At 29.7% G+C, this 26734-nt stretch overlaps 1 protein-coding gene across 1 annotated transcript in view; it reads right to left on the bottom strand.

The window, feature by feature from the left end:
• LOC113792617 (pre-B-cell leukemia transcription factor 1-like) overlaps positions 1–26734 on the bottom strand; it is a 37107-nt gene that overhangs the window by 5844 nt on the left and 4529 nt on the right. The window contains exons 2-5 of the mRNA XM_075820484.1: positions 24063–25203; positions 17194–17267; positions 3716–3987; positions 3455–3645 (exon numbers count right to left, since the gene is read on the bottom strand). Of these exons, the coding sequence (XP_075676599.1) occupies positions 3455–3645; positions 3716–3987; positions 17194–17267; positions 24063–24313 (788 nt within the window). The 5' untranslated portion in view covers positions 24314–25203. The remainder of the gene's footprint in view (positions 1–3454; positions 3646–3715; positions 3988–17193; positions 17268–24062; positions 25204–26734) is intronic.

The following is a 26734-nucleotide window of genomic DNA, read 5'->3' as shown; positions in this document are numbered from 1 at the left end:
AACAAAACTGAATAACCGAAAAATAATCAACCAGTTCAATAATCATCATCACAAAGCAACGAAAAAAACAATGAAAAAACAACGAAACAAATAAAAAACCGACCGCGCCAAAATAAAAATCCTCATCATTAGTTACCCTGTAGTAAAACGCGAAGCTAATTAAAATGCGATTAATTTATATTTATTAATTATTATGGACATAATCATTGGGTTCTTCTTCATCATTATCATCCTTGTTTAGTTTCAATCATTTTTCCCTATCAAAAATTCAAAAAAAGTTGTTTAATTACAATTTTTTTTGTTCATAAAAAAAATTATTGAATATTTTAATTTGCTACAAAGTAGCAAGAAAATGTTGTGCAAAAAAACGGAAACAAAACTTTTATTATTCTTTTCAACCGAACAACAATTTTGATGAATTGAATTTTTCATTCTCTCCAATGAACAACCGAATAGAAAAAAAATCGATCATCCCCAAAATATTAGCAGCTAATAATGAATCTCAGAATAATCGAAAAAATAAAATAAAATTTGAAAATATAAAATTGGTCGATGATGATGATGAAAGTCATCAAAGGATTATTTTACACACTTGAACAAATGAAATTCAAAGAATGAATGTAGAATGAGCCATAATTTCGTTTACGAATCAACGAATTCAGCTAAAATATTACGGCTCAGTGATCGAAAGGAATTTGTTCATTTTTTTCAATGAATTTTGATTAAATGAATTGGCACACACACACAAAGAGTTACTGATGGTTGTTCCCAAAATATCAAACAAAACAAAACAGAAAAAATATTCAAACAGCCAACACAATTTGAAGACATCAAAGGATTAGAAATTCATCATCATCAACTGAAAACAACAACCGAAAAAAAGAAAGCAAGAAAAACATAATGGAATGCATTCTGTTGTTGTAATGGTTAAATCATTTGGAAAAACATTTTCTTCTTCCTATACAAACACAAAATACCTTTTCATATATAACACACACATCGAATTGGCAAAAATTTTTCCATTTTTTTCATTATTCTTTTCATTGTTTACTCTGTGCGTTTGTTTGTTTGGGTATGGAATTCGAAATATGCTATTTTGGATGATGTTGCTTTTGATCCATCACATCACATTGCATCATAGATGAAACTTTTCATTTTCATTTTGTTTAGTTTTGTTTGATGAGCAGCTATTTGAAATATATTGTGTATGCTCGCATCTCAGCTAATAAATAAATTCTTTCATCAAAAAAAATTATTCTGGAACACCACCATAACAACAACAACAACAATGGCAGGCAACGGGCCGAAAAAACGAAACGAAAATTGCTAATTTTCGTTTCGACAGTATCAAAGAAAAAATGAAAGAATATTCATCATCATGTTTTTCGCTGTTGCAAAAATTCAACCAAAACAATATCTGATGATGATGATTTTGATGGCTATAAAAAGTTGTATATGCAAGCAAAAAACAAAAATTGTTTCCAATAGATTTTTCATTCATTGCCTTGTCATCATATTGATGATCATCATTTTTTTCTTTATTTGGCTGGTGAAAATGAAATTTTGAAACACACAAACACTGCAGCAGCAGCAGCAGTAGTGAACATTTTTCGCATACAGCAAAAAATGTGTGTTAGAGAATCTTGGTATACTGGAGAAATATTTCTTGTTTGATCATCTGTATTTATATTTATTTATTAATATCATTACTTTTCAATGGATCAATGGTTTTCTCTGTGTATGAAAATTAAATCACGGTATTTATTCATTATTATCATCAGTAAAGCAGACTTCATGTGTGACAATAAACAAATTTGATGACAGTGTAACACATTCAAATAAAAACATCCAAGAATATTCTTGTTTTAGACAATTTATTTTCACCATATCGACAATATGCAAAAGAAAGGGTATCGACAAGATAAGAAAAAGAAAATATAAAGGTTTTTTTTGAATGGTAAAAAGAGAATTTTTCCTGTTTTACATTATTTATTTATGAAAAACAAATCAAATTGAATGCAACAACAACACCGAGACCTTTAAATAAATAGCTAATTTATCTATATTATACGTGTGTATGTCTATTATATATTGGTTATTATTATCATCATTGACTATTTTGAACATCTTTTCCACATGCTACAAACAGAAACAGGAAAAAATCGAAACGAAACGAAAATGACTTTTTCATGTGATCATCATAATCATTATGATGATAATGTGATGATTCCCAATAGGGTGACACAGAATAATATCGACATTGTTGTTTGTTTTGTTGTTTGGCATTGTGAAAATGGTAAAAAACAAATCTAAACACAGTTTAAATATCAACATCATTTTCGGGGTTCCAGAAAAAGGTGGGAAACACATTATTATTTATAAGTTTATAAATAAAATATCAAAATCAAAATCAAAAGCTTTTCTTTCTACTGAAAATGTTTGAAAAACTTTTGGATTTTTCTTTTTTTTTCAGTTGAATGTATCACTTGTAAATTGATAAACAATAACATTCATCCAAAACAGAAAAAAATGATGCGACACCAAAACAATAACTGAATATTGTTATTGTCTGTAGTGGTTCATTCTTTGTTTAACTACATGGCATCAAAAACAAAACGAAAAAAACATTTATCGATATGATCCTGAACACTAAATCCTTCTTCAATATACACCACCATCAACCATTGATTCATTACATTTTCATTTTATTTTCATTACGCACACCATGGATATAGAGAGAAATGTATATTTGAACAACCAAGAAAAAAACAATAAGAAAAAATAAAGCCGAAATAAACCCCGAAAGAAAGAAAAAAATCTATATCCAAACACCAATATATGATCACATCACACACACACCAGGTTGCCAATCGAGAATTATTATTATCATAGTTATTGTGTGAGAGGGAATTTTCATTCACCAACTAAAGACAATAACGAATTTTTATTTTGAAATCCTAAGCTACCATACACCATATTTGATGTTGGAAAATATTAGAGAAAGAAAATATTAGAGGAAGAAAATCCCAAATGAAAAATACACATAGCACATAGACATAAGCTTAACTGTTTAGCCTTATTTAATCCCTTTTTGGATGCAAAAAGTATATGAGTTTTTCTTTTTTCTTTTTGTTTTAGTTTGTTTTAGTCATATCCTAACATTTTATATCATGGTCATACAAAAAACACACACAAGTTTTCTTCTATCATTCCAATACAAACATATAATATTTATCACAACCAAAGAGAAATATAGAGAATTTTAGATATGATCATCACATTGCAGTCTGATGTTGGCTGGCAATTTTTTTCATCTTTTCAATTTTCGTCTATCAAATCTATGTCCTGGATCAATTTGAATGATGCTTGGATGAAAATGGATTTTCATCATACTGATGTTTACAACCAATTTCTTTCTGGAAAATTCTTATAAAATTGGTAAATTGTTACATACCTTGCATCGAGAAAGCGAGACCTTAATATCATGACGGCTTCACAGGTGCTCTGTTTCAATTGGACTTGTATAGAGTTGAATTTTTTATGTATTATTTGCACCATTCTTTCAATTTCTTTGGGCGTTATTGGCCGTGTTCGTGATTGTTCACGTAATAGATTCATAACGTGCGTTGTGAATTCCTGGCAAGCCTGTTTTTGTTGAACAAAAAGTCATTATGTTAATGAGCGACAAAAAACCAGAACCGAACAAAAAACGAACCTGTTCGTATTTTTCCAATTCTTGATGATAAATGGTACGAATTTGGCCTAATTTAGCTCGATAATCAGAATGTTCAATAGCTGATTCACCGGTCGAATGTCCAACGGCTGCCGCTGCTGCTGCAGCAGCAGCAGATGCATTGGCTGCAGCTGATTGACCATTACCGCCACTTTTTTCCGGTCCAGCAACACCTTCAGCAATCAACATATTATCTAATCGCATTAATTGTGGATCCGGTGGTTCTTCTTCCTGTGTATTTCTTAGACTTAGAACTATATTTAGAGAAAAGAAAAAATTCAATTAATAAATTTTCATTGAAAAAAATAAAGTAAAGATTCATGAAAATTGGCCGATATCAAAATTCAAAAATGAAAAACAAAAAATTTAGCAAACAAAAAAAATCCCGACACGTGTTGTTTGTTGTATGCACACTATACTTTTACTATGTCGTGGTGTGTGTCTTATCTTTGGTTGAGCAAAGAATAATAGAAAGAGTTAACAATTCATTTCCTCAATTTTTTTTGTTGATTATTATCATAAATATCAACTATGATGATCATCATCAAATCAAGACACGTGTCTTTCAAAACAATTTCCAATATTCAAACAAACAACAACGGAAACGTATTGGATACGGAATATTTCTGATTAATTCAATTGATTGTAATGATGATGATGATGATTGAATGGATGATTGGATAGATCTATAGTAACGAGAAAGCCATACACACACGTTTCACGTTGACGTTTCATTTTGTTTGTTTGCGATTCGATAGAAACAGAGAAATGAAATGTCTCGTTGATTATCATCATACATTCTCACAATATATTCAATAATGCTAATTGTATTCTATATTTATAAAAATTGCATATCTTTATCCTTTTTTGGGAAAAGGACTAGGAAAAAAATGAAAAACTTTTTTTCCTGAAAAAAAGATACTTGAAACCCGAACAGAAGAACAGCGACAACAAAGAAAAGAATCCAAGAGTTTTGTATTTTAATTTATTCACAACAACAAAAAAAGACGATAATGATGATCAGATCACATACTGTGTCTGTGTACTCAATCCAGAATCGTGATGATGCACGATGCACGAGTTGATATTTGGTTTCTTTTCATCATTATCATTATTAATAATAACAGTGAACAAAAAGAAAACAACAAACAAACGAAATTAAACACCAGCAGAGAGAAAGAGAGAGAGAGAGAGAGATGCATATGATGATCATCATATTTGGAAAGGCAATCTACATAATGGGATTATACATCTAATATCATCATACCATGCATGAAATAGAAAACCCAAATAACTAAACTTTTTTTGTTTTGTTTTCAATGAAGAGAAAGGATTCATTTTTTATTAAATGAAAAAAGTACTTAAAATATGTCACACCACACCATCATGTTTAAGACAATAAAAATTCATCATCAAAATGAAAAAATTCGCAAAAGAGAGGATCATCATCATCTTATTATCATATTTGCTGATGTGATGTGATGATGAAAAATTAACAAGATTAAAGAGAGGGAGAAAGAAGAATCATCACATCGTTAAACGGAGATGGAAGAATTTCATAAAGAAAGAATACAACATAGAAAAAATGATTGAAGAATTCTCATCAATTTTGAATTCACAACCAAACTTATCAATCGAAATTGAAATGGAAATTTCTTTGACATGATGATGAGACATGAGTCAATTCGAATCGAGTCGTCAAATTTCCTTCCTTCCTTCCTTCCTGTTCCATTCGTTCGTTAGTGCGTGTGTGTCACACACGCGTTTTTGTTCCTGGAACAAGATGATCATAGGCAACAACAGAATCACAAGAGAAACTCTTGTGTTTTGCTCATATGGTTGGAGAATTTCTAAAATCCAAAAATAATAACCAATGATGCGACGATTCCGTTTTTCGTTTTTTAACAGAAAAAATTCACGTCATCCACACAGCACACACACAGAGAGAGAGTTTCATTGTTACGAATGGACCCCCGAACACAATCGAATCAAATCTTGAGAAAGTCATTGAAAAAGGAAAAAATTTAAATTTTAAAATAGCAACAACAATGATGATTGTGTTCAACATTTCCTATTTTTTCGGAATTCACAAACAAAACAAAAAACAGCAACACAGACATACACAGTGTCCAAAAAATTTTGTCAAAATTTTTCTCTTCATTGAATTCATCAAAAAGAAAAAAATTGAACTTTCCATCAATAGAACCAAAGAGAAACGAACAAACGACAAACGAATGTTGGGACATAAATCAAATTAAAATAACTAAATTCAGGAAAAAAATTGAATCGATCAAAACATTTTTTTCCGTTTGATCTGTATTGTGACCACCATCATGGTGTTTTGGTCGTAATATCGGTCACATTTGTGTTTGAGTGAGAGAGAATAACCGAATCAGGCAGGAAAAAAATCAAATTAAAAAATTTGGACGGAAAAAAATTGGAATTTTTTTCTGGTCCAATTGGAGCAAACGAAAAAAAGTTAAGTTAACAAGCTAAAGTCATTCGAGAGTGTGTGATGATCATTACCAAGTTTTTAGCAAGGAACATTTTCATTTGATCATTTGATCCAGCAGAAAATAATTTGAAAAAAATTCTCAAATTCCCAATACGCGATACAGGAGTCTTACCAGTTTCATTTTCATTTTGTTTGTTACGGGTTCCTGTTTCAAAAACATATCAAATTTTCAAATTTAAAAAAAAATAACCAAAAACTGGACAAAAATTTTCAATGAAATTAAATTCTCCATAGGAAAATTCGGGAAAAAATGTGACAAAACCAAAAAACATGAAAAATCTAACCAGAAAAATAAGTGGGTGGATTGCATTAGCAGTAACATTTACCCAAACGAAAAACGAAAATTCAAATCAACCCGATAATAATAACCAGAAAGAAAAACATCAACATCAAATTGTCGACAGCCTAATATTCGGTTTGGTTTTTGGTATTTGCGTGTTGTCCGTGTGTGTGTGTGTTATTTCCAATGTTTTTTTTTGTTTCATTTGGTCAAATTTGGTATGTTGGTGCTTTGTATGTGTGGGCATAGTGTAATATCATTCGATATACACACACCAACCAGCCAGCCAAAAATCAAATCAACCAAATAAAAATGAAGATAAACGACCAAGAGAGAGAATTGGAAACAAGAAAAGAGAAATGAGAAATGCAAACATGCTAAACATACATACATAGAATGTTTCATCATCATGATGAGACTAGATCATCATCATCACCATCCAACTAACCAAACACGCATCATTTGCATTCTTTGAATATTAAAAAAAATATTGTTTTTAGTGGACCGTTGATGACATTGACAACAACCAACCGAACAAACCAAAAAAAAAAAAAAAAAAAAACCTAAACTAAACTGAAATGAAATACAATCCTGGAAAAACAAGATGGAACAACGAAAAATTATTCGCTCAATTTGGTAATAATATTATGAACCAAACAAACAAAAAACAACATCCAATATACAGATCACACACACACACATCAAAAACAGCCATCATCAAGGGAAATCATCATTGATGATGATGAAAAAAATCATGTTCAAGACATAAATGGGAGGGATGATGATCGAAAAATGGTTAGCGAACAAAATCCAAAAAATGACCAGGATACATGGTTAAATGATCAATGTTATCCTGATGTGATTTTTGGATTTTTTTTCTAGCCCAGAAAAAAATGTAAAATTTAAACATGTAAAATCAACATATTTTACATGTTTGTTTTCGGTTGGTGGTGGTTTGTCCATCCAAGAGCAAAATATATTACCATCGCCGCTGTACGATTCAATAAACATTTACAATAGACATCGTCATCACCACCATAGGATACATAGTGTGTGGGCACATGTCCATTCAATAATAAATAAAAAAAAGGTCAAAATGATAGAACCAGAGAACAAATGATGCAATGAAATCAAAATGACATTATATCCTCCCTGACCATTTATCGTGTGTGATTGCCATGTTTTTTTCATCATCATCACTATTATCGTTATCAAATTTGATTTCAATCGTTACCATCATCATTAAGATCAGTGGGAGATTTTTACATATAAAAAAGGTCAATTTTTTACAAAATGAATTGAAAAAAGTCATTCATTTCTTTTGAGGCTAAGCAAAAAATGTGTATGAGAAAGTTTTATGATGACAATAATCTATAGTCATAGTCATGATGACCAACCTAACCTCACTGAACTATGAATCATAGCCATAGTCATAGTCATAGTCATAGTCATCAACCTAACCTCACTGAACTATGAATCATAGCCATAGTCATAGTCATAGTCATAGTCATCAACCTAACCTCACTGAACTATGAATCATAGCCATAGTCATAGTCATCAACCTAACCTCACTGAACTATGAATCACAGTCATGATCATAGTCATCAACCTAACCTCACTCAACTATGAATCACAGTCATAGTCATCAACCTAACCTCACTGAACTATGAATCACAGTCATGATCATAGTCATCAACCTAACCTCACTCAACTATGAATCATTGCTTTGAAAAAAACGTGCGCATGAATGCACACACACTAGACTAACTTGTAATAAAATGGTATCATCATTATCATTATCATCATTTTTAGCTTTTCAAATATTCATATTATCAGTATTATTATTATTTAGCGAACAATTGAATCGGTCCCAAATGATCAAACAGAAACGATGAAAGAATGAAAAAAACATGAAAAAATTACTCTCACTAAATCGTAAATTAGTAATCATCATCATCGTTTATCCGGTCAGAACACACAAAAAAAATTGACCAGAAATAATCAAAAAAAGAAAAAATATCAAACAAACTAACCAACCAGAATGAAAAAATGACAACGTTTGTAACGAATAAGATTAACAACAAAACAAAACACAGATACTGTGTTGTTAGATAACAACCAAACAAAAATAATAAAATAAAAAATAACCAGAGGTGTCCAACGAACAACATAATATTCGCGTGCATTTTATGTTACACACACACAACCAACCACACAACCATCATCATCATCGTTTTGTTATATAATATGTGTGTCACACTAGAAAAAAAAACAAAAATGTTTTTTTGAATCTAAACTCTGAATAACGGTACGCCTTAATGCGATTATTGCGTGTGTTTGTTTCCAAAAACGTTATTATCTTTTTTTTCTATTACACACAGACACAGTGAATGTCACCAAACCACACTGAAACACGCTTTTGGGATTCACAATGTTTAAAAAAACTGAATCGAAATGAAATGAAACAAACCCAATAATCATAGTCTGTCCATTCTTTTTATCTATTCGATGATAACAAAACAACAACAACAAGCGATAACGATAAAAAACAAAAATTATATACGAAAATCACGTTTATTTTTCCTGTCGAAGGGTGACAAACATTTTGCTATTTTGTGTGTGATCATCATTTCGCATTTCGGAAAAAAGATCCGAATCGGATTGACCAAACCGAATTGAGAAATTTTAGTTTTTTAAAAGTTTTTTTCGCTGATTTTCTCGTCAATCAATCAATGAAATCATAAAGAATATGTAAATTATTTGAAAGATTTTGATTGTCATCATCAGAATCGAAAACAAAAAGGATCCTATTCATTTAAAATAAGAGTAATAAAAGTCAATCAAATAATATTTAATGCTGGGAAAAAATCGATTCGATCAACAAACAATGAAAAAAATCGTTGTGTAAAATTTTTCAAAAAATTCACACTCGAAAAGTATTTTTTCCATTCTTCATTTGAATCAAGAATTCATTTCAATTCGATCATAAGATGATTCGAACAGAAAAACTCAAGCAAGAAATGAATCGATTGGAAAGAATGAAAACAATTCTTTTCACTGTTTTCTGATTCATTCATTTCATTTCATTTTCTTACTTTACTTGTCATTCATTCATTCACTATTGGCAAAAATAATAATAAATTCGAACATCAATAAATCAAATTAATTGAACTTCTTCTGCACAAAGTGAAAGCAAGCAAAAACTTTGATGCTAGTTATGATTATTATACGCACACACACATCTAACCAATATAGTCAAACAAAATATAAAAAAAAAGAAATTCTCTGGATGCTGAAAAAAAGCTATAAGTCAATAAAAATATACAAACATAGACAGAGATCTCTTTAGAGATTTGAATCCCTTTTATTCTCTTTTTGTTAACCAGAAATAAACTAAAACTAACGAAACTAGCGAACAAAAAAAAATCCAATTCATTCATGTGGATCCATTTTTTTTTGTTGCAAGGGATTCTTCTTTCTACTTCTTCCTATAGGATTTCTAAAAACAACAGCAAAAAAAAATTTGCCAATTCGAAGCCAATTGCTTCAAGCTTTTTGCCACATTCTTTCTCTGTCTCTCTATCGAAATATTTGATCCAAATCAAGTGATATTAGTTTCATATAAGGTTCTTCTTCCATTCTTTTTCTCCCCTTTAAATGGATGCATTCAAGCCAGTTTAGTTTAGTCAGTAAAGTTTTTCAAACAAAAACAACAACACTAATCCTTCATCTCTCAAGCGGCCCAATATCACACACTGAAAATAAAAATAATAAAAATATATTGCAAAGTTTTTATCATACAGCATACAGCACACACATCACCAATTGGACCAGTAATAAAGTGAAAGTCACATTAATTTAGATCAATGAAAATGAAATGAAATGAATGGAGAATAAAACTCTTTTTTTTGCTTTGCTTTCAATAGAATCGAAAATGACAAAGATATGAGATAGGCACATAGACTGACAATGGCAATAGTCAAAACAAAGTAAATTTTTTTCTTCAATTTTCAGCTGGTGTTGTTCCAAAACAAAAAACTCATGTTTGAAACAACAACAAAACGAAAAACGAGAGATAAATACTCCAGAGAAAAGAATCATCATCATCATCCGACAATCTATCTAATTTTTTTCGTTCGTTTTTCTTGAAAAACAAACGAAACGAAACGAAGCAGAATTTTCATTTTCATCGATAAATACAAATGGAATTTTTCGTTGATGCTGTTTTTGGGGAATTTCTTTCTCATATTTGTCTCAACAACAACAACAAAAATCTTAACCATTTTTCTTTTTGTTTTCATTTTTGTTGTTGTTGTGTTGCTGTTTAGATACTGATTGTCGCCCGAGAATATAGTGAGAATAGAATCATAAACACATATAGTGTAGTGCTATCAACATAAAGCTAATATAACGAGCAATGAACAAAAAAAAAGTCATATTATTACACTATGCAAAAACACAATGTGAGTGTCCAGAAATAGATAAGAAAAATGTTAACCAGAAACAAAAACAGAGCATACCTAGTAGTACAATAAAAACAACAAAACACGTGATCATCATCTTTAGCATCCTCTCTTTCCCTCCTCATCAACTCGAAAAAAACAACATTAAAATAAGATAAGGAGAAGGGAAAAAGATGGATTATGGAATATGATGGGGATAAAGTGGAGGGAAAAAGATGTTTCAAACTCATCATTATCATCATTGGATTATTATAGAGTCGAGAAAATATTATTATTACAGCACAGACAGAGAGATTAAATGATGCTTAAATTGAAATTTTCTATCAACTATTTTGTATCCATTGAGAATTTGACAAAAATTTAATCAAATTGATTAAATATAAACACAAGTTAATGATAAAGATGATCAATTTTTTTTCTTTACGAAGAAGTTCATCAAAAGAATTTCCATCATCATCGTATGATGCAATCAAGCGAATATCACAAATCAAATGAGCAAAGAAAATGAAAATGAAAATCGATAAATGAAAGTCTTTGTAAAGAAAAAATTCCACAAGCAACACTGGATGGATCATCATCACAAAACAATGATAAGAATCGATTGTAGAATACCACCATAGTGGAATCCATCACAGAATTCACAACTATTCAGTCAGAATAGATGAATGAAAAAGATGACAATAATAAGCACAAAAATATACGAAGGATTTCACTATAATCATGATCAATGTCGTCTAGCCATTGTCATATGAATAATTAAAACTGTGCACAAAAACTTTGATGATGTACATTTTCTATGGAACAATTTTAACTAAGTATATGGCTGATAGTTGATGATGATGATATTCATATCATCATAGTCAATTCATTCATTTTGCATTTTGCTTCAATCTTTTTTCCTTTTTGCTCTTTTCATTCAAAAAATCTTTTGTTGTGCAAATAAAGCCTATTCCAATGATGATGATGATGGTGGAGAAAAAATTCAAAAAAAATCCTGATTCTTGAAAATAAAATAAAAAAATGAAATGCCTTAGTTTGTTTCTCTGATTATATAATATTATTATGATGATTATGGTCTATGTTGGCAAATGAATGAATGGCTGACTTGCTGGTAAATTTGATATGCTTTATAAACGCCATTATCATATCACATCACATCCACATTCACATCATCATCATAAGCAAATATGAATGGATCTTTACTAAACTAAACAAAAAAAAATTTGGTTGGCTTTCCATTTTTTTTGGGAATTATCATCCCGAAACGAAACGAAACGAAAAAAAAATTTGGGATTCATGAATCCAACCAAACAAACTCAAATAGAAAAGATCACCAAACCAAACCAAACAAAAACTGAAATGGATTGATGCGGAAAATAGAGAAATGATGATGATGATACTGAATTTAGAGGTTATAATTTTTTTCGTTGTTTAGTTTCGTATCGAGTTCATTCGCTTGAATAATGGCTATGACTTTTCTGCTGCTGTTTTTTTCACTGTTCCAGGATCATCATCATCCGAATGGCTGAAAAAAATGAAAATTCAACTTGGCCAGCCAACGAAAATAGAGAGAAAGTTGTGTGAATTAATTTGAGCGTGATAATAGCTTTTTTTGTTGTTTTCTCTCTAAAAATTCTTTATCTCAATTCGATTCGATCCGAAAAAACAAAAAAAAAAAAAAATGTTATCATCATTATGATGAATCAAATAAATTTGTTAGACGAAAACATTATGGGCAAAATAAAAAAATTTCAATCATAAATCGATTGATTTCGAATCGATTTTTTTTTGAGAAAAAAATCAAGTAAGTTATCATCATCGTCACCTCTCAAAGTAAAAAAGACTGAAATCACTATATCGCGGGTCATCATTATCAACAACAACAAACAACAATCATTATCATTATTTGACCAATTTGTGTCGATTGTCGATCATCATTACCATTATCATTATCATCATCGACAACAACAACAAGCAGTAATAATAGTAAGAGAAAAGATGGCAATTTGTATTTTTGGTCGGAAAAAACACTTGCTGTTAAAATAGTTATAATAATAGTATAGTCTATTAGATCATCATCATCATAATCATCATCATCAAGATGATAGCTTTTTTTATTCTTTGTCTTGAAACACACACAATTAGAATTAATAGACATAATATCTTGCTATTAAAGTGCATCCCATTTTGTTTTTTTGTTGGTTGAAAACAATTTTGTTACAATTGAAAAAAAAACAAAAGGGTTTTCCTTTTGCTCCCTCAACCACCCATATAACAACGACAATTTTTCCACTAATTCGAAACAATTAAGTATCATCCAACGGAACAAAGAATATTATGCCGGAAGCTTAATAACAAAAAAACGAAGATTTTTTTTGTAATGATGGTGGTGTTGGTGGTTGATTTTCATCAAATGATAAGGGTGTCAATTTCAACCAGGAAAAAAATCTAATTAAAAATCAATGTTAAAAAAAAGTATCATTTTTTGGAATGATGTTTTCGCACTTCAGCAAATAAATAAAAAAAGAAAGATGATGAATTCATTGTGAAAACAGAACCGAACAACCAAATCAAAATCAAATCGAAAGAGAAAATGCCAGCAGGCAAAAGACAAAAGATCAACTTTGCAGAAATAAAATAATAATAACTTTCCCATCATTTTGGAAACGAAAAAACCCGAAACAAAGACAAAAGAATTGAAATGAATTCAAACGAGAAAGAATCCTCATCATCAACATTCACAATAATACAAAGAATGTAAAAAAGGCCAAATCAAGATAAAGAATATATCAATTCAATTCATTATAAAGTTTTTCGATTGTTTCGAAAACCCGAGCAAAAAAACAATGGCAAAAATGAATGAGAAAATGATGGAAAGTTTTATGAATTCGATTCAATACACCAGCACAAATACACAGACAGAACAATGGTTATCATTATTTTCAACTGTTTTCACTCAAACAAACTTGATTCAATGTTATATTTTTTTTTGTTCCATTCAATCCAAGAGAGAAACAAAAAGATAGATAAGATAGATAAAGATGGGAATTGTAAAAACAAAACAAAAAAATGAATCGAATCAAAAACATCAATGATGATGATGATGGTAAAAGAAAAAGAAGAATCCATTCAAAGAGTGAGGAAATCCTTTCGTTGGCCTCATCCTGCAGGATAAAATCAATTAGAGAAAATTAAAAAAAAACGAAAACAACGACCATAGAATTGAATTGAATGAATGAAAAAAAATTTAATTGTACTCAAGAGTTTCCCAGTTCACCACCATGGTATCATAGAAAATTACAAACATTTTAGGGAAATTCTCTCAGAATTGTGGAGAGAAAAAGAAAGATAAAGAATTTTTGGTTGATGTGTGATAGAATCAGCTGTCTCTCGATCCATTCATTCAGCTTTACATTGGATAAGGGAAGGTTCCAAAAACAAAAAAATGGCTCACAGTTTTTCCCTGTTTTGGAACCTTGGTTCCATCGAATGAATGAATGAATGAATGGTAGAAAAGGAGAAGGGAAGGGAAGAGGAAAAAACAATTAAAAGCTTTTTCATTTCGTTGAGGAGAGAGAAAAAAACAACCCAAGAGAAATGAATGAAATGAAAATGAAAATGGTGTGAATGAAAAAGATAAGAGTTTGGTTTTTCATTTTGTTCGTTTTGGCTGTTCAAGTTGGCCATGTGACGCACACACATATCTGGATTTAACAGCAACGAAAACGATTCCTGAAAATTTTTTGAAAAAAAGGTTCCAGAGTTTATAATAATAATAATAAGCCAAATATATCAAACACCAAACACTTGCAATGTAAAAAAACAACAACTGGAAAAAAGATGTGAAGATAAAATTAGAAATTTTGATTGACATTTTGGCTTTATATTGGGTAATATTTTTATTTTCAAATGAATCTAGTAGCTGGAGAAAAGTTTACGGGAAAAATTAAATCCACCAACATCGTTTCTTTCCTTCAACAGCTGTAGATGATTATTTCGACACCATCAGGACGATTACCAAAAGAAAGATGTTCGTAATTTCCGATTTTCACAACAAAGTTTTTTTAAGCTAGCTAGAAAAACTTTGGACGATTCGATTTGATTAGAATGACGTTTTTTCCAATATGAAAAAAATGGCATTCACAAAGAAGAAAATTGAATGAAAGAAATTATCTTTGACCAGAAATGAAAAGAAAATGACCAAACAATGATGATGATGATGATGCAACAAACAAACAAACACAGGGCGCAAACAATCAATCAAACTAAATGTATTTTGACTTTCACTCCCAAACACACACACCATTCAAAGACCAGTTTTATTTGATTTTGAAGACTGGGAAAAACAAGCAACCGAAAAGAAAAAGATCAATGTGCCAAACAAACAAAAAACAAAACAACCAAAACGAAAAAAAGTTACAAACAAGATAAGTTTGTAGCTATTTTGGTAAGTTTTCTTTTTGTTTCAGATTCTGGTTCTTTCAGAATTCTGTTTGACTGAAACGAATTGAAACAAAGAAAAACTAGTTTGAGAAAAACAAACAAAAACCAAAAACCAAGGCCAGAAAAGATAAAGAAAGTTCGTTTGACTGATTTTGAATGGAAAGAGAAATTCTGAGATGGATTCTGGATGTGATCCATGTTTCTATCAACTGAATTGAATTAGAAAACAGAAAAGAAAAGTTGCTCATCATCATCGAACAACGAAAAAAAAACTGAGACACACCAGATAAACATGTTGGTGATGTGGGCCAAAACAGATATACACAAAAAAATCTCTGCAAAAACATGGAAAAAATCCAAAAAGATTCCATCATGATGATGGTAAAATGAATTCAAAAAATGAAACAACAAAAAAACAAAGTTTTCGAACAAAACAAGAAAACCAGATAGCATGGCGCCAAATAAGCGCAAGTGAATTTCATTTCCCTTCCACCATCTTTCCCTCCTTCACCAGAAACTAAAAACACATGACATCCATTCACTCTGTTGTTTAGGCAAACAATTTAATCAAACTAAAACACGACGACCGGAGTCACCATCGATTCGATCCACCAACATCCAACACATCACACATCAGCCTTAACGACAAAGAATCGACCAAAAAAAACGAAAAAAATGATGAGCCTTTTTTCTCTGTTTTGGAACAACCAGAAATAGGAACCAAAAACAAAAAAATCATCCAAGCAAACAACAACAATATCATCATCGTCATCAAACACCAAAAACTGACTAACTAACAAACGAAAAAATACATCCAGATCTGTGTTGTTGGATCTCGACAAAATGAAAAGAATCCTAAATACACACACACATAGTGTGCAAATCTAATTATTATGATGGAAAAATTATTCCTACAGAATCATCATCATCATGATGACAACGAATCATATCCAAACAAAACAAAACGGAAAAAACATGAATAATAATCATGTTTACATAAAAATGGAAAATATGAGGATAATCTGCATAATAATATCGATCATCCTCATCATGTTCTACTGATAATGACGGATTTTCGGTTATATTTAGGCGCAGAAGCAGAAATTTTTATGAAAAAAATTATCATCATCATTGATTCATTTCATTCATTTTTGATATGAAACAAAATATTTTTTTTCACATAAAGAAAGAAATATAGCCAAAAAACCATTCATTCATTCCAGAAATTCCTCGAATTATTATTTTTTGTCACCAGAATATATACGGATAGAACATGGTTATGGTTTGTTTTCCTTTGATCTTTTCACTGAATATGAAATGAATTTGTGGAATGTCAAAATGTACAATATTATTTAATAATAATAATATTTTTTTTTGATCAAAAAGCAAGAGAAAAAACTCCTGATCCGGATATTAATGATAATGATGAATATAAAAAGCTTTTCACTTTCCATAATAATATTCATGGTCAAATCATGTTTTATCAATTTTCAGGAATGATAATCATTATCGATCGATCGATTGATAGAACAAAATTTTTGCTATTAAATAACAATTTGATGCATATTTCTTTCTTCCATTATCCTGCTGTTCTAATGGATTCTTACATTCATTCATAATTTAATCATCATCATCATAGTTGAATGGTCCTTCAACAAAAAATCCATCAAATTTTTATCATAATCAAGTGCGTGGGTGTATTCAAAGTGAAGAAAAAGAAATAAAGAAATATTCAATCAAAAATTAAAAAAATACATACCAGTCTTTTCTTTGATCTCACAGAGGACGCTAAAAAGCGCATGTCGCATACGATGACAATATAACGTATGTTTTCTGAATAGGAAAAATAAAATTAAAAAATAAAAAGGTTAAATTAGTTTAATTTTTTTGAAAGAAAATTTGAAAATCATAAAAATGATTAGCGGTTAATTTTTTTATTATTTCAGGGAAAAAATCAATATCCAAACTAACTAAAAAACGATATTTACAATGTTAAATCAAGCAAACACACAACATTAACAAATTTTGTTTGCAGAAAAACAAAAATCAATTTCCATTATAGGGGTTTCACACTACAGCAATATTTCATGAAATATATACACGAAAATATTTCAGCCCATAAGGTTGAAATGGACTGAAATATTGCATTTGAAATATTTCATTCACATTGCTGCTAGTGTGAAACCCCTATTATGTTATTTTCTGGTTGAAAATGATGATCATCATCATAATAACCATACAAAGAGAGAGAGAGAAACGATACGAAAAACACTTATTCCGATTGAGTTAACTGTATTTATTCTTTGAAAACGACGTAACGAACAAAAATCCGGTTACCGTGTGTTTGAGTTTCACTGGTCGGGTCGGGTGTATCCCGGTTATTATTGTTATTATTGCGTGTGTGTTTATGTGTGGTGTAACCAAGCAAAATGTTTTTTCGGTTTTCAGTTTTCCAAGTTTTTTTCGGCCAAATAAACAAACAATAACAATAGAATCAGATCCAACAACAACAACCAAAACCAAAAATTCAAATCATAAATGTTTTGATGCGGAATGGATATTCTTATATAATACTTGTGAGTGCGGGGGAGGATAATGTGTGTGTGTGGTTTTTGCATCCATTTCTTAAGTTTAATAGAAAATGGAAAGACTATCATCATCGCCATCACCACACACGAAGTAATTATTCGATAGAAAATTATTATTCTTTTCGATAACAATTTTTGGGTAATGAGAATATTTGTTGTTTTGTTTTGTTTTGAAAATTTTGTTTTGTTTTGTTCAATGTTTTTGGATGAAACCAAAAACACATTACACACACAAACTATTATTTCATTGAACTTTTTTTTCTTCTTCTCACTCTGTATGTTTGGTTTTTTTGCCATGAAAATAATAATAACATCCTTATAACCAAAAAAAACGAAGAATACGAAATGATGAAAAATCCATATGCAAAAAAAAAGACAAACAAAACAAACACACAGAGAAAATGTTGAAATGTTTGATCATCATCATCACGAAATAACTATTGTAGTTTCTCAAATGTTCATTTTTTTCAATAATAAACACCATTACGAGAATGAGAAAAAAAACAGAAATATAAATATGGTGTGTGTAAGTTTGTTGTTTTTGTTTGATGCTTAAATGTTTTGCACAGGGAAAACAAAACAAAAACGAAAAAAAAAAAATCCAAAAGTTTTCTCAGCTTTAAAGCTTTTTTTTGCTAGAATTGTGTTTTCAAATTTTAAAGAATTTTTTTTAATGTTTTGCTTTTTGCTGAATAGTGTGTATGTTTTTGTTTTTGGTGTTTGCGAAAATCCCAAAAATAGATTGATTTTTTTGTTGTTTTTATTTTATAAAATAAATAATCAGCGAAAAGAATGAAGAAAATTTCATTGAAAAAATAAATTCAATTTTTCCTTTTCGAACGAAAATTGTCAATCAAAAAATCCACATATCAAGTAACCGGGACTTTATAAACATAAATTATAAAAAAAACTGATAAAGATGACGTAGGAAACAAGAAAATGATGGATTAAAAACTATTCAAGTAAAGGTATCATCATCAACAATACAATAATGATAATGTTGACATCATCATCATCAACATCACACTTAATTAATTAAGAAAAAAAAGATTAGACACAAAGCCATCAATAACAACATCAGTGTAAACTCAGCCCATTCTTTAGTTATAACGTTATTTTTTAATTTAATAACGATAAATAAATCGGTAACATCCTTGAAACTAAAATAATACATTTACATTGTTATTATTATATAGTGTCATTTATCAATTATAATCATTCAACAACAATAAGATTATGATGAAAAGCATGATGATTATTGTAAATAATTAATTAACTAAATTTAAAAAAAACCTTATAGTCAACCTAACCTAACTTGACTATAAGTTATGGTCATCAACCTAACCTCACTCAACTATGAATTACAGTCAACTTTTTCGGTAATCAAATTTCAATGTGAAATTTTTACCATCATCATCTGGTGACCATTTTTTTTTAGTCATTAAGACACATGTGTGAAAGCCCAAGAAGAAAAAGAAAAAATTTCTGGTTCACACCATTCCAAAAAAACCACCATCACCAATGATATGATGCTTAATTATGTAGCCATTCACAAAGATGAAGAACTAAGAAATCTAATGATCATCATCATCAGGCTATCATATTCATTACAGACAGAAAAATATTCATCAATCTTATTATATCTCATCCGTATGACAATAATAAGTAAGATTTTTTTCTTTAAAAACATTGATTGATTAGCCAACCACCAAGACGATAATTTAGTTTTCTTCTTGAAAAATGTACAATATTCATTTTGATGATCATCAACAAGGACAACAAGCAGCAAAAGCGACAAAAAGTGTCAACTTTTTTGATTATCGCATAATAGATTCTCTCTTCTGATTAGAAAGATTTACTTGAAAAAAAGATTCTCTTCTTAGACTCGGCCGAAGAAGAATGAGAAAAAGGAATCCAGAATCTGATACTGTGCAAAAGAAAAGCGAATCTTTTTTGTTTCTCGTCGTCGTCGTTTGCTAAATTTAGCAACTTGAAGAAAACGAAAAATTTTCAAAGTTGAAAAATAAAAATTCAATTCGAATTTTTGGCTACAAAAAAAATTTTGATGATGCGAATCAAAGCAAAGTTGAGAATATTTCTTTAGTTTGCTTTTTCTCAAAAAGTATTTTTAAATTGTAGAAAAACGAAAACGAAAATTGTAACAATTTTTTTCGTCGTTTGCTTGCCTTCAGTTGTCATCATTTGATGATGATGACGACTAAGACATTTTTAAACATCGAAAAAGCACGGAAAAATGGTGAATGAACCACCACCAGCAGAATGTAAAAGAATCTTTAACATTTTCTTCAAATTCGGTTCAGGTTCGTTTGTTTGCCATAATTTTTTTTCTTTCTAAACTTTTTCACCATAAGAAATGCGGAGGATTGGAATGTCTTTTTCTTTCAAGAAGAGATATCAATTGAATCGAAACCAAACCAGAAAGAAAAAAAGCCAAAATCTAAAAATCTCCTACACATCTTATTCAAAGATTAGCATCTTATAAATCTAAAGAAAGAACAACAACAAAATCTAAATCTGTCTTCACCCGAACAAAATTATGTCGCAATCAAAGCAAAAGAAAAGCAAACATCAATGATAAATGCGAATACTTTTTTTGAATGCCAAATTCATCATTCAATTCAATTCATTAATAATAATGATGATGATTATCAAAACAAAACAAATCTTACCGCAACAGGAAAAATCAACAATAGAAAATGAATAATTAAAAAAATGATGAATCCAATCATAGTAACGAAAACGTGAAATAGAATCCAATGAAGAAATATCAACACATCTTTCTTCACTTCACTTTTTCACACAATTGATTGTCATCAACAATAGTGTGTAGTGGAAGAAGTAAAAAATAAAACATCAATCCATCATCGGTATGTCATTGTGAAAAAGAATATTCTTATCATTCAAATAAATAAATTCTCCATCCGACAGATCATCAATAATGATTACTAATTGAGCATGAAAACGAATGAAAATCAACAACCGAATCTGAATAAGAATGATGATCATCATCATCTTGATGTTGATCATCAACAAGTGTTTTTATTCATTCAAGTAAAAAGCAAGAGAAAAACCAATCCATCTCAATCAAATAATGAAGACAAATAAAACGAAAATACGCTATATTGATATGACACACCGTTCATTTTAAAAACCGCAATAAAAATAAAATAAATGAAAAATCATTGTTATTCAATCATTACATTCATTCATTCAACACTATAAACAATTTAAATTGGACAAATGATGAACGAGTTTTTTACAAAACAATTCAAAACAGCCAACCAAATGGTAAATGATGCTTGTCATCATCATTATCATCAAATAGCCAAACCTCTCTCTATATATAACCTTGGAACATTGTTTGAGCAAGAAAAAAACAAGCAACAGATGTGTCATTAAGAAAACAACAAGGATGACCTTTAAAAATGATAATAAAAAAAGTTTCAACAGAAAGAATAATAAAAATTTGTCACAACCACCCACCATGGTCTGATCAACAAACTGAATGAATTTGACTGATTGAAAACTCATCATAATAATCAATTCAAGCAAAGTCAAGTGATCTTGTCATTCAAAAATTTTTCCATGAAAATTATTGTCAATGTTATCACTGTATATCTTGGTTGTTAATGAGCCAAATCTTTATAACTTTTTCCTGTGTTCAATTGGATTTTAACCAACCGAAACTGAAGAACAGAAAAAAAACTAAAGAAAAACAAGGTAAAACGAGCCATTGATTTTTTTGGATCATTTTTTTGGTGAATGAAAATCTCAAATTACCAAATCCAATAATATTTTATAGCCCGAAACCAAAAGCAAATCAACCAAACCAATAACAACAACAACAACGACTATGTTTTATTTTTGTTCATTCAAATCATTGTATAATGGTGGTTGTTTGTTGTTAATCTTGTTAAATTTTTTTAAAGAAAAAAATATGACTTGTAAATTGAAATTTGCAACAACCACCTGAACAACAATAGCCACAAAAATTGAAAGAAAAATCAATCGATAGTGTTCAATGACGAATCTCCTTACACAAAAAAATCCAATATTGAAATTGAAATTGCGAACAAGCAAACGAAAGAGTAATTAAGAAATAATCAAAAAAGCATTCTTTTCTTGCCACTTTTTCTTCTTCGTCGTCTTGGAACAAATGTGCCAACACAAGCGAAAAAAATGCGAGTGAAAAAAATTTTGGGTTCCAATTGATGAATAACAATTGAAAACAAAAAATTTTCTAGCTTGGTTTTTTGGCTTTTGGGTGGAACCATTCATTCATTCATTTTTACCATAGCCATTATCATTATTAACCATAACCTTATTTTTTTATTTCAAAAAAACAACCACCACCAACACTAACACTAACACCAACCAACATTACCATTTTTTTTCTTTCGATAATGATAATTTTCATTTGGGATCAATCTTTTTTTCTCTTCTCTCTTTTGATCAATCATAAACGATAACGACGATAAAAGCTCAGCAAAAAAATCAAGATTGAAAAACTAAATTTCTTGTTTCGTTTCTTTCATTCTTGATTTGTTCCATTCCATTGGAACAAATGAAAAAAATTATTGTTTGTTTCATTTTTTGATTATAAAGGTCATTGGAACTAAACTATAGATCTGTATAACGTGCTATTCAAAACAAGACAATGAAAACATTTTTATATAGGCAACGAAATCGAACTGAAATCAGCAAAATAAAAAAGGTACCCAACCAAACAAACCAAGCCAAATTTTTTCTATTTTCTCTGAAATCTCGTACCAAATGTTGCGCGCCAAAAAAACTGTTGTATAGGGTGGTTCATATTTTTTTCTGTTGGGGCTAGCTACATTTTCGTCAACCAGAGAATTCAAAGAGAGAGAAACCTGAGACAAACATACATTTCGACCATCAGATGTGTGTGTGTGGTTCACACATATTTATTTCGAATGAGAAAAAAAAGAGAGCAACTGGGTCCATTTTGGAAAAAAATTCATTCCGTTCCCCAACTGTGAAATGAATGAAAAAAAACGAAAATTTTGTGTAGCGAATTTTTTTCCATCCAGAGACATAGGGTCTCCCCCTTGCTTTTGTTGACTGACTTTACTTGACTGAAATGAAAATAACTGAAAAAAACGACAATTGTGACAAGCAGCAAATGTGCCATGCCGGACATACAGCAACCAAACAAGAACACAATGTGTCAATCTCCCGCTTCTCATCATTATCATCATCATTCCCCATATAGCTTTTTTTTGACAATATTTTCTTCAAAAAAATAAAATTGTAAATGCAAAAATGACTGACATTGTCTCCCTCACACACGAATACAATATGTTTTTTTTCATTTGTTCAATCAAACAAAGTCAGTCACATAAATACACAAAGTTTGAATTTTTTTTTTGAAAGTCAAATTCATGAGAAACATGAAAATTGACTTTTTTTTGGTTGTCGATATTATGATGATGATGATGATGACGATATTTAACTTTGTCGAAAATTGTCCAAGGTCTTTTTTGCCTGATATTTTCTTAAAGAACGAAATCTGGAATCAGAAATTTTGAATGAAAACAGAGTTACACCAGTCAAATGACTATTTATCGGAAATAACGTTTTTTTCATAATTTTGGTTATTGTTGACTAATTTTTGAAATTAACTAAAATTAAACCAAATAATCAATAACGACGACAATTTGCCAACATATTTCCATCATTAAATTCAGACAAAAAGTTTGAACATTGACCTCTTTCATTGTAATAAATGTTTGAAAGTGAATTTTGTTCCATTGAATCAAATGATTCAACGGATACAACGAGAGAACAAACAATAGAAATTTACAAATGGGTTATTGCTAATCTTTGAATTTGGAAACAACCAAGCAAAACAAAACAATTATTATGATAATAAGTCAAACAGTTTTTTTCTGTGGGGAAGCCTAGCTAGCATACATTGATTTTGGAACAAAACTGACTTCAATTCAATAAAAACAAAACGGTTCTTTTTTTTTGTAATTTGGCCAATAAAACATACCTTGCTTGTGCTTCATCTAATGATTGATCAGTAATATTCATAATTTGTTGTAATATTTCATTAATATCATGGCGTGATGTCAAAGAACCACCAACAGTACCGGTTTGATGATGATCTACAATACCAGGTGAAATACCTGGTGGTACTAATGATAAACCACCAACGGATGATGGTGGTTGTGTGGTTGATGATTGGCTAACGCCATCAAGCGGACTACCATAATGTCCGCCAACGATGGCGTTTGTTGACATAATGTGTGAAATCGTTTTCGGTCGATTTTACGTGGAGATTTTGGATGAAAATTAAATGATTTTCGAGGATGATTTATTAATTAATTAAACAATTAATTAATGGTGATCAATCAAGTTTTAAATAATCTTCTTCTATGCTGATTTAAAACATAAAAAATTTCATCGTTGAAAACAATATTGACACCCACGCACAAATACACTGATTACACACAGACAGAATGATTTTAAACACTTTTCAAAAACAAAACAAAACAAACGAAAAATTGAAGAATTGAAAAAAAACTAATGATATTTTTGAAATTATCACACTTGATGATGATTAGGATGATGTTGAGAATTGATGATGATAAACATTGCACATTTAGATGATGATGACGATCAAGAACAAAAACAGATGATTATTATTAGGATGATGATATAACATTTGCTTTGATTTGGATCAGCAACAAGTTGATGATGATGATAAAATCAATTTGCTGAACGATAAATGAAAATTTGAAAAAAATTGAAGATTATAAATGTGGCCAAATCGGCATCAGTGTTGTCGGCGGCGAAGGCTTTGTAGCCAAAAAATATTTTTTTGCCTGTTGTCTCTAATGATGATGATGATGATTGATAAATTTTTCAATAGAAACACACACCATATACAGAATTTGTGGAAATCAAAATTGGCCAAATTGATCGAAACGATATAAAAATGATTGAATGAAATAAAATAAGGATATTATTAATAACCACAATGATTATGATGATGATACATTATGCATTATGTGGTTGAATGGTGATTACTTTCCAAATGACATCATCACTGTGTTAAAGGATGTCGTTTTATGGGTCGATGTTGGTTTGTTTGTTTGTTGGATCGACAACGATTTTTATCATTCGTTAATCTATAAAAGAATGAAAGCAAAAACAAAAAACAAACATTAATCATTTGAATTTAAATGAATGTTGAAATCAATTCTTTCAAATAAAAATACATTTTCCATTTTTAATAAAAAACAAGTACACACTATACATGTTTCTTTTGAAAGACAGTTTCATTCACTTTCAGCCAAAAAACAAACAAGTATGATTCCAATGAATATAAAATGAATACACACACACATTCCCCTTTTTTCTTGTTCACAAAGTGATGATATGTTTCTTTAATTACAACTCCCATTCGAAATTATCATTTGCACCAAACACAGTAAGATATGAAAGGCAAATAAAATAAACAAAATACAAAAATACAAAATTTTTTTTGGCGGCATATCAATCATATAAACAACAACCACTATTGAATAAATTGAATGATAATGGTAATGATGACAACAACCAAGTTAAATCCTATATTGTAATCAATTGAATGCAATGAAATTATGAATAATCATAATTCAATTCATTGATTAAATTCAAATTCATCATCATTATCATTATTATCATTAAAAAGCCATAAATTTATTTTGGAAAAAAATCGCTTTCATCATCAAAATGCTTTTCTTAAAAACAAGATGTTTCCAAATCGATAATTTTTTTAAAATTTTTTCATTAATTTTTTGTTTTTCTATAGCAAAAAAAACATCCTATAAATTTGTCATCATAATTTTTGATTGTTTGCTGGTGACATACCGCCGCCATTCCACTAGAAAGAATCCAAATTTTTTATTTACCGAAATAATAAAAAATTTTCTTTTCTCTCATTGACACACATATATTTCGCTTTCTTTGATTAAGATTTATGTCATAAATTTTTTTTAAACAGCATCCACAATAATAAAAATGCTAAAAAACAAACAAAAAAAAATACTACCTACACTGACTGTAACTGTGACTTTTTCACTTTATTTTGATTATGTCAATATTATCCAAATACACACACATCACAAACAAACAAAAAGACTTGTTGTTGTTCAAACTCAATCGATTGATCGACCGAATTTTTTCCTTGTTTGACCAGAAATTTTTCAAATGAAATTTTCATTTTTAACTTTCTCTCTTTTTCTTGGCTGAATAAACAAATCGCTTAAAAAAATATTTGAAAAATTGCAAATCAAACACACATGTGCAAATGGCAAAAGATGTCATTTTTATTCACATTTGGGAAAAAAATATAAAGTTTTTTTTCAAATAAAAAAGTCCTTAATCCTCGCCATTCGTGGATTAAAAACTTGCCCTGACTTATTATCACTTTTTGTGATTCAAAGTAAGCAAAGAAAGAAAAAATTGTTGTCAGATCAGATCAGTGAGTTTTTAGTAGAAATAGCCGAATGAAAATTTTAAATTTTCATTCGATAAAATAACACCTATCTTGCTAAATATCTAAATATTTCGGGAAAAAAAGAAAGATTTTTTTTTGGCATAATTTTTTCATTTTCACTTTATCACATTCAATATCACAGGCAGCAGAAGTTTGATTTTTTCAAGTATGAAAAAAAT

This window comes from Dermatophagoides pteronyssinus, unplaced genomic scaffold, assembly GCF_027571235.1.
Source record: "Dermatophagoides pteronyssinus isolate colony J.1.1.1.1 unplaced genomic scaffold, Derpt_VIB-CSIC_2022.12 sq0006, whole genome shotgun sequence".
NCBI lineage: Eukaryota > Metazoa > Arthropoda > Arachnida > Sarcoptiformes > Pyroglyphidae > Dermatophagoides > Dermatophagoides pteronyssinus.
This window is presented reverse-complemented; position numbering and strand designations above follow the sequence as displayed.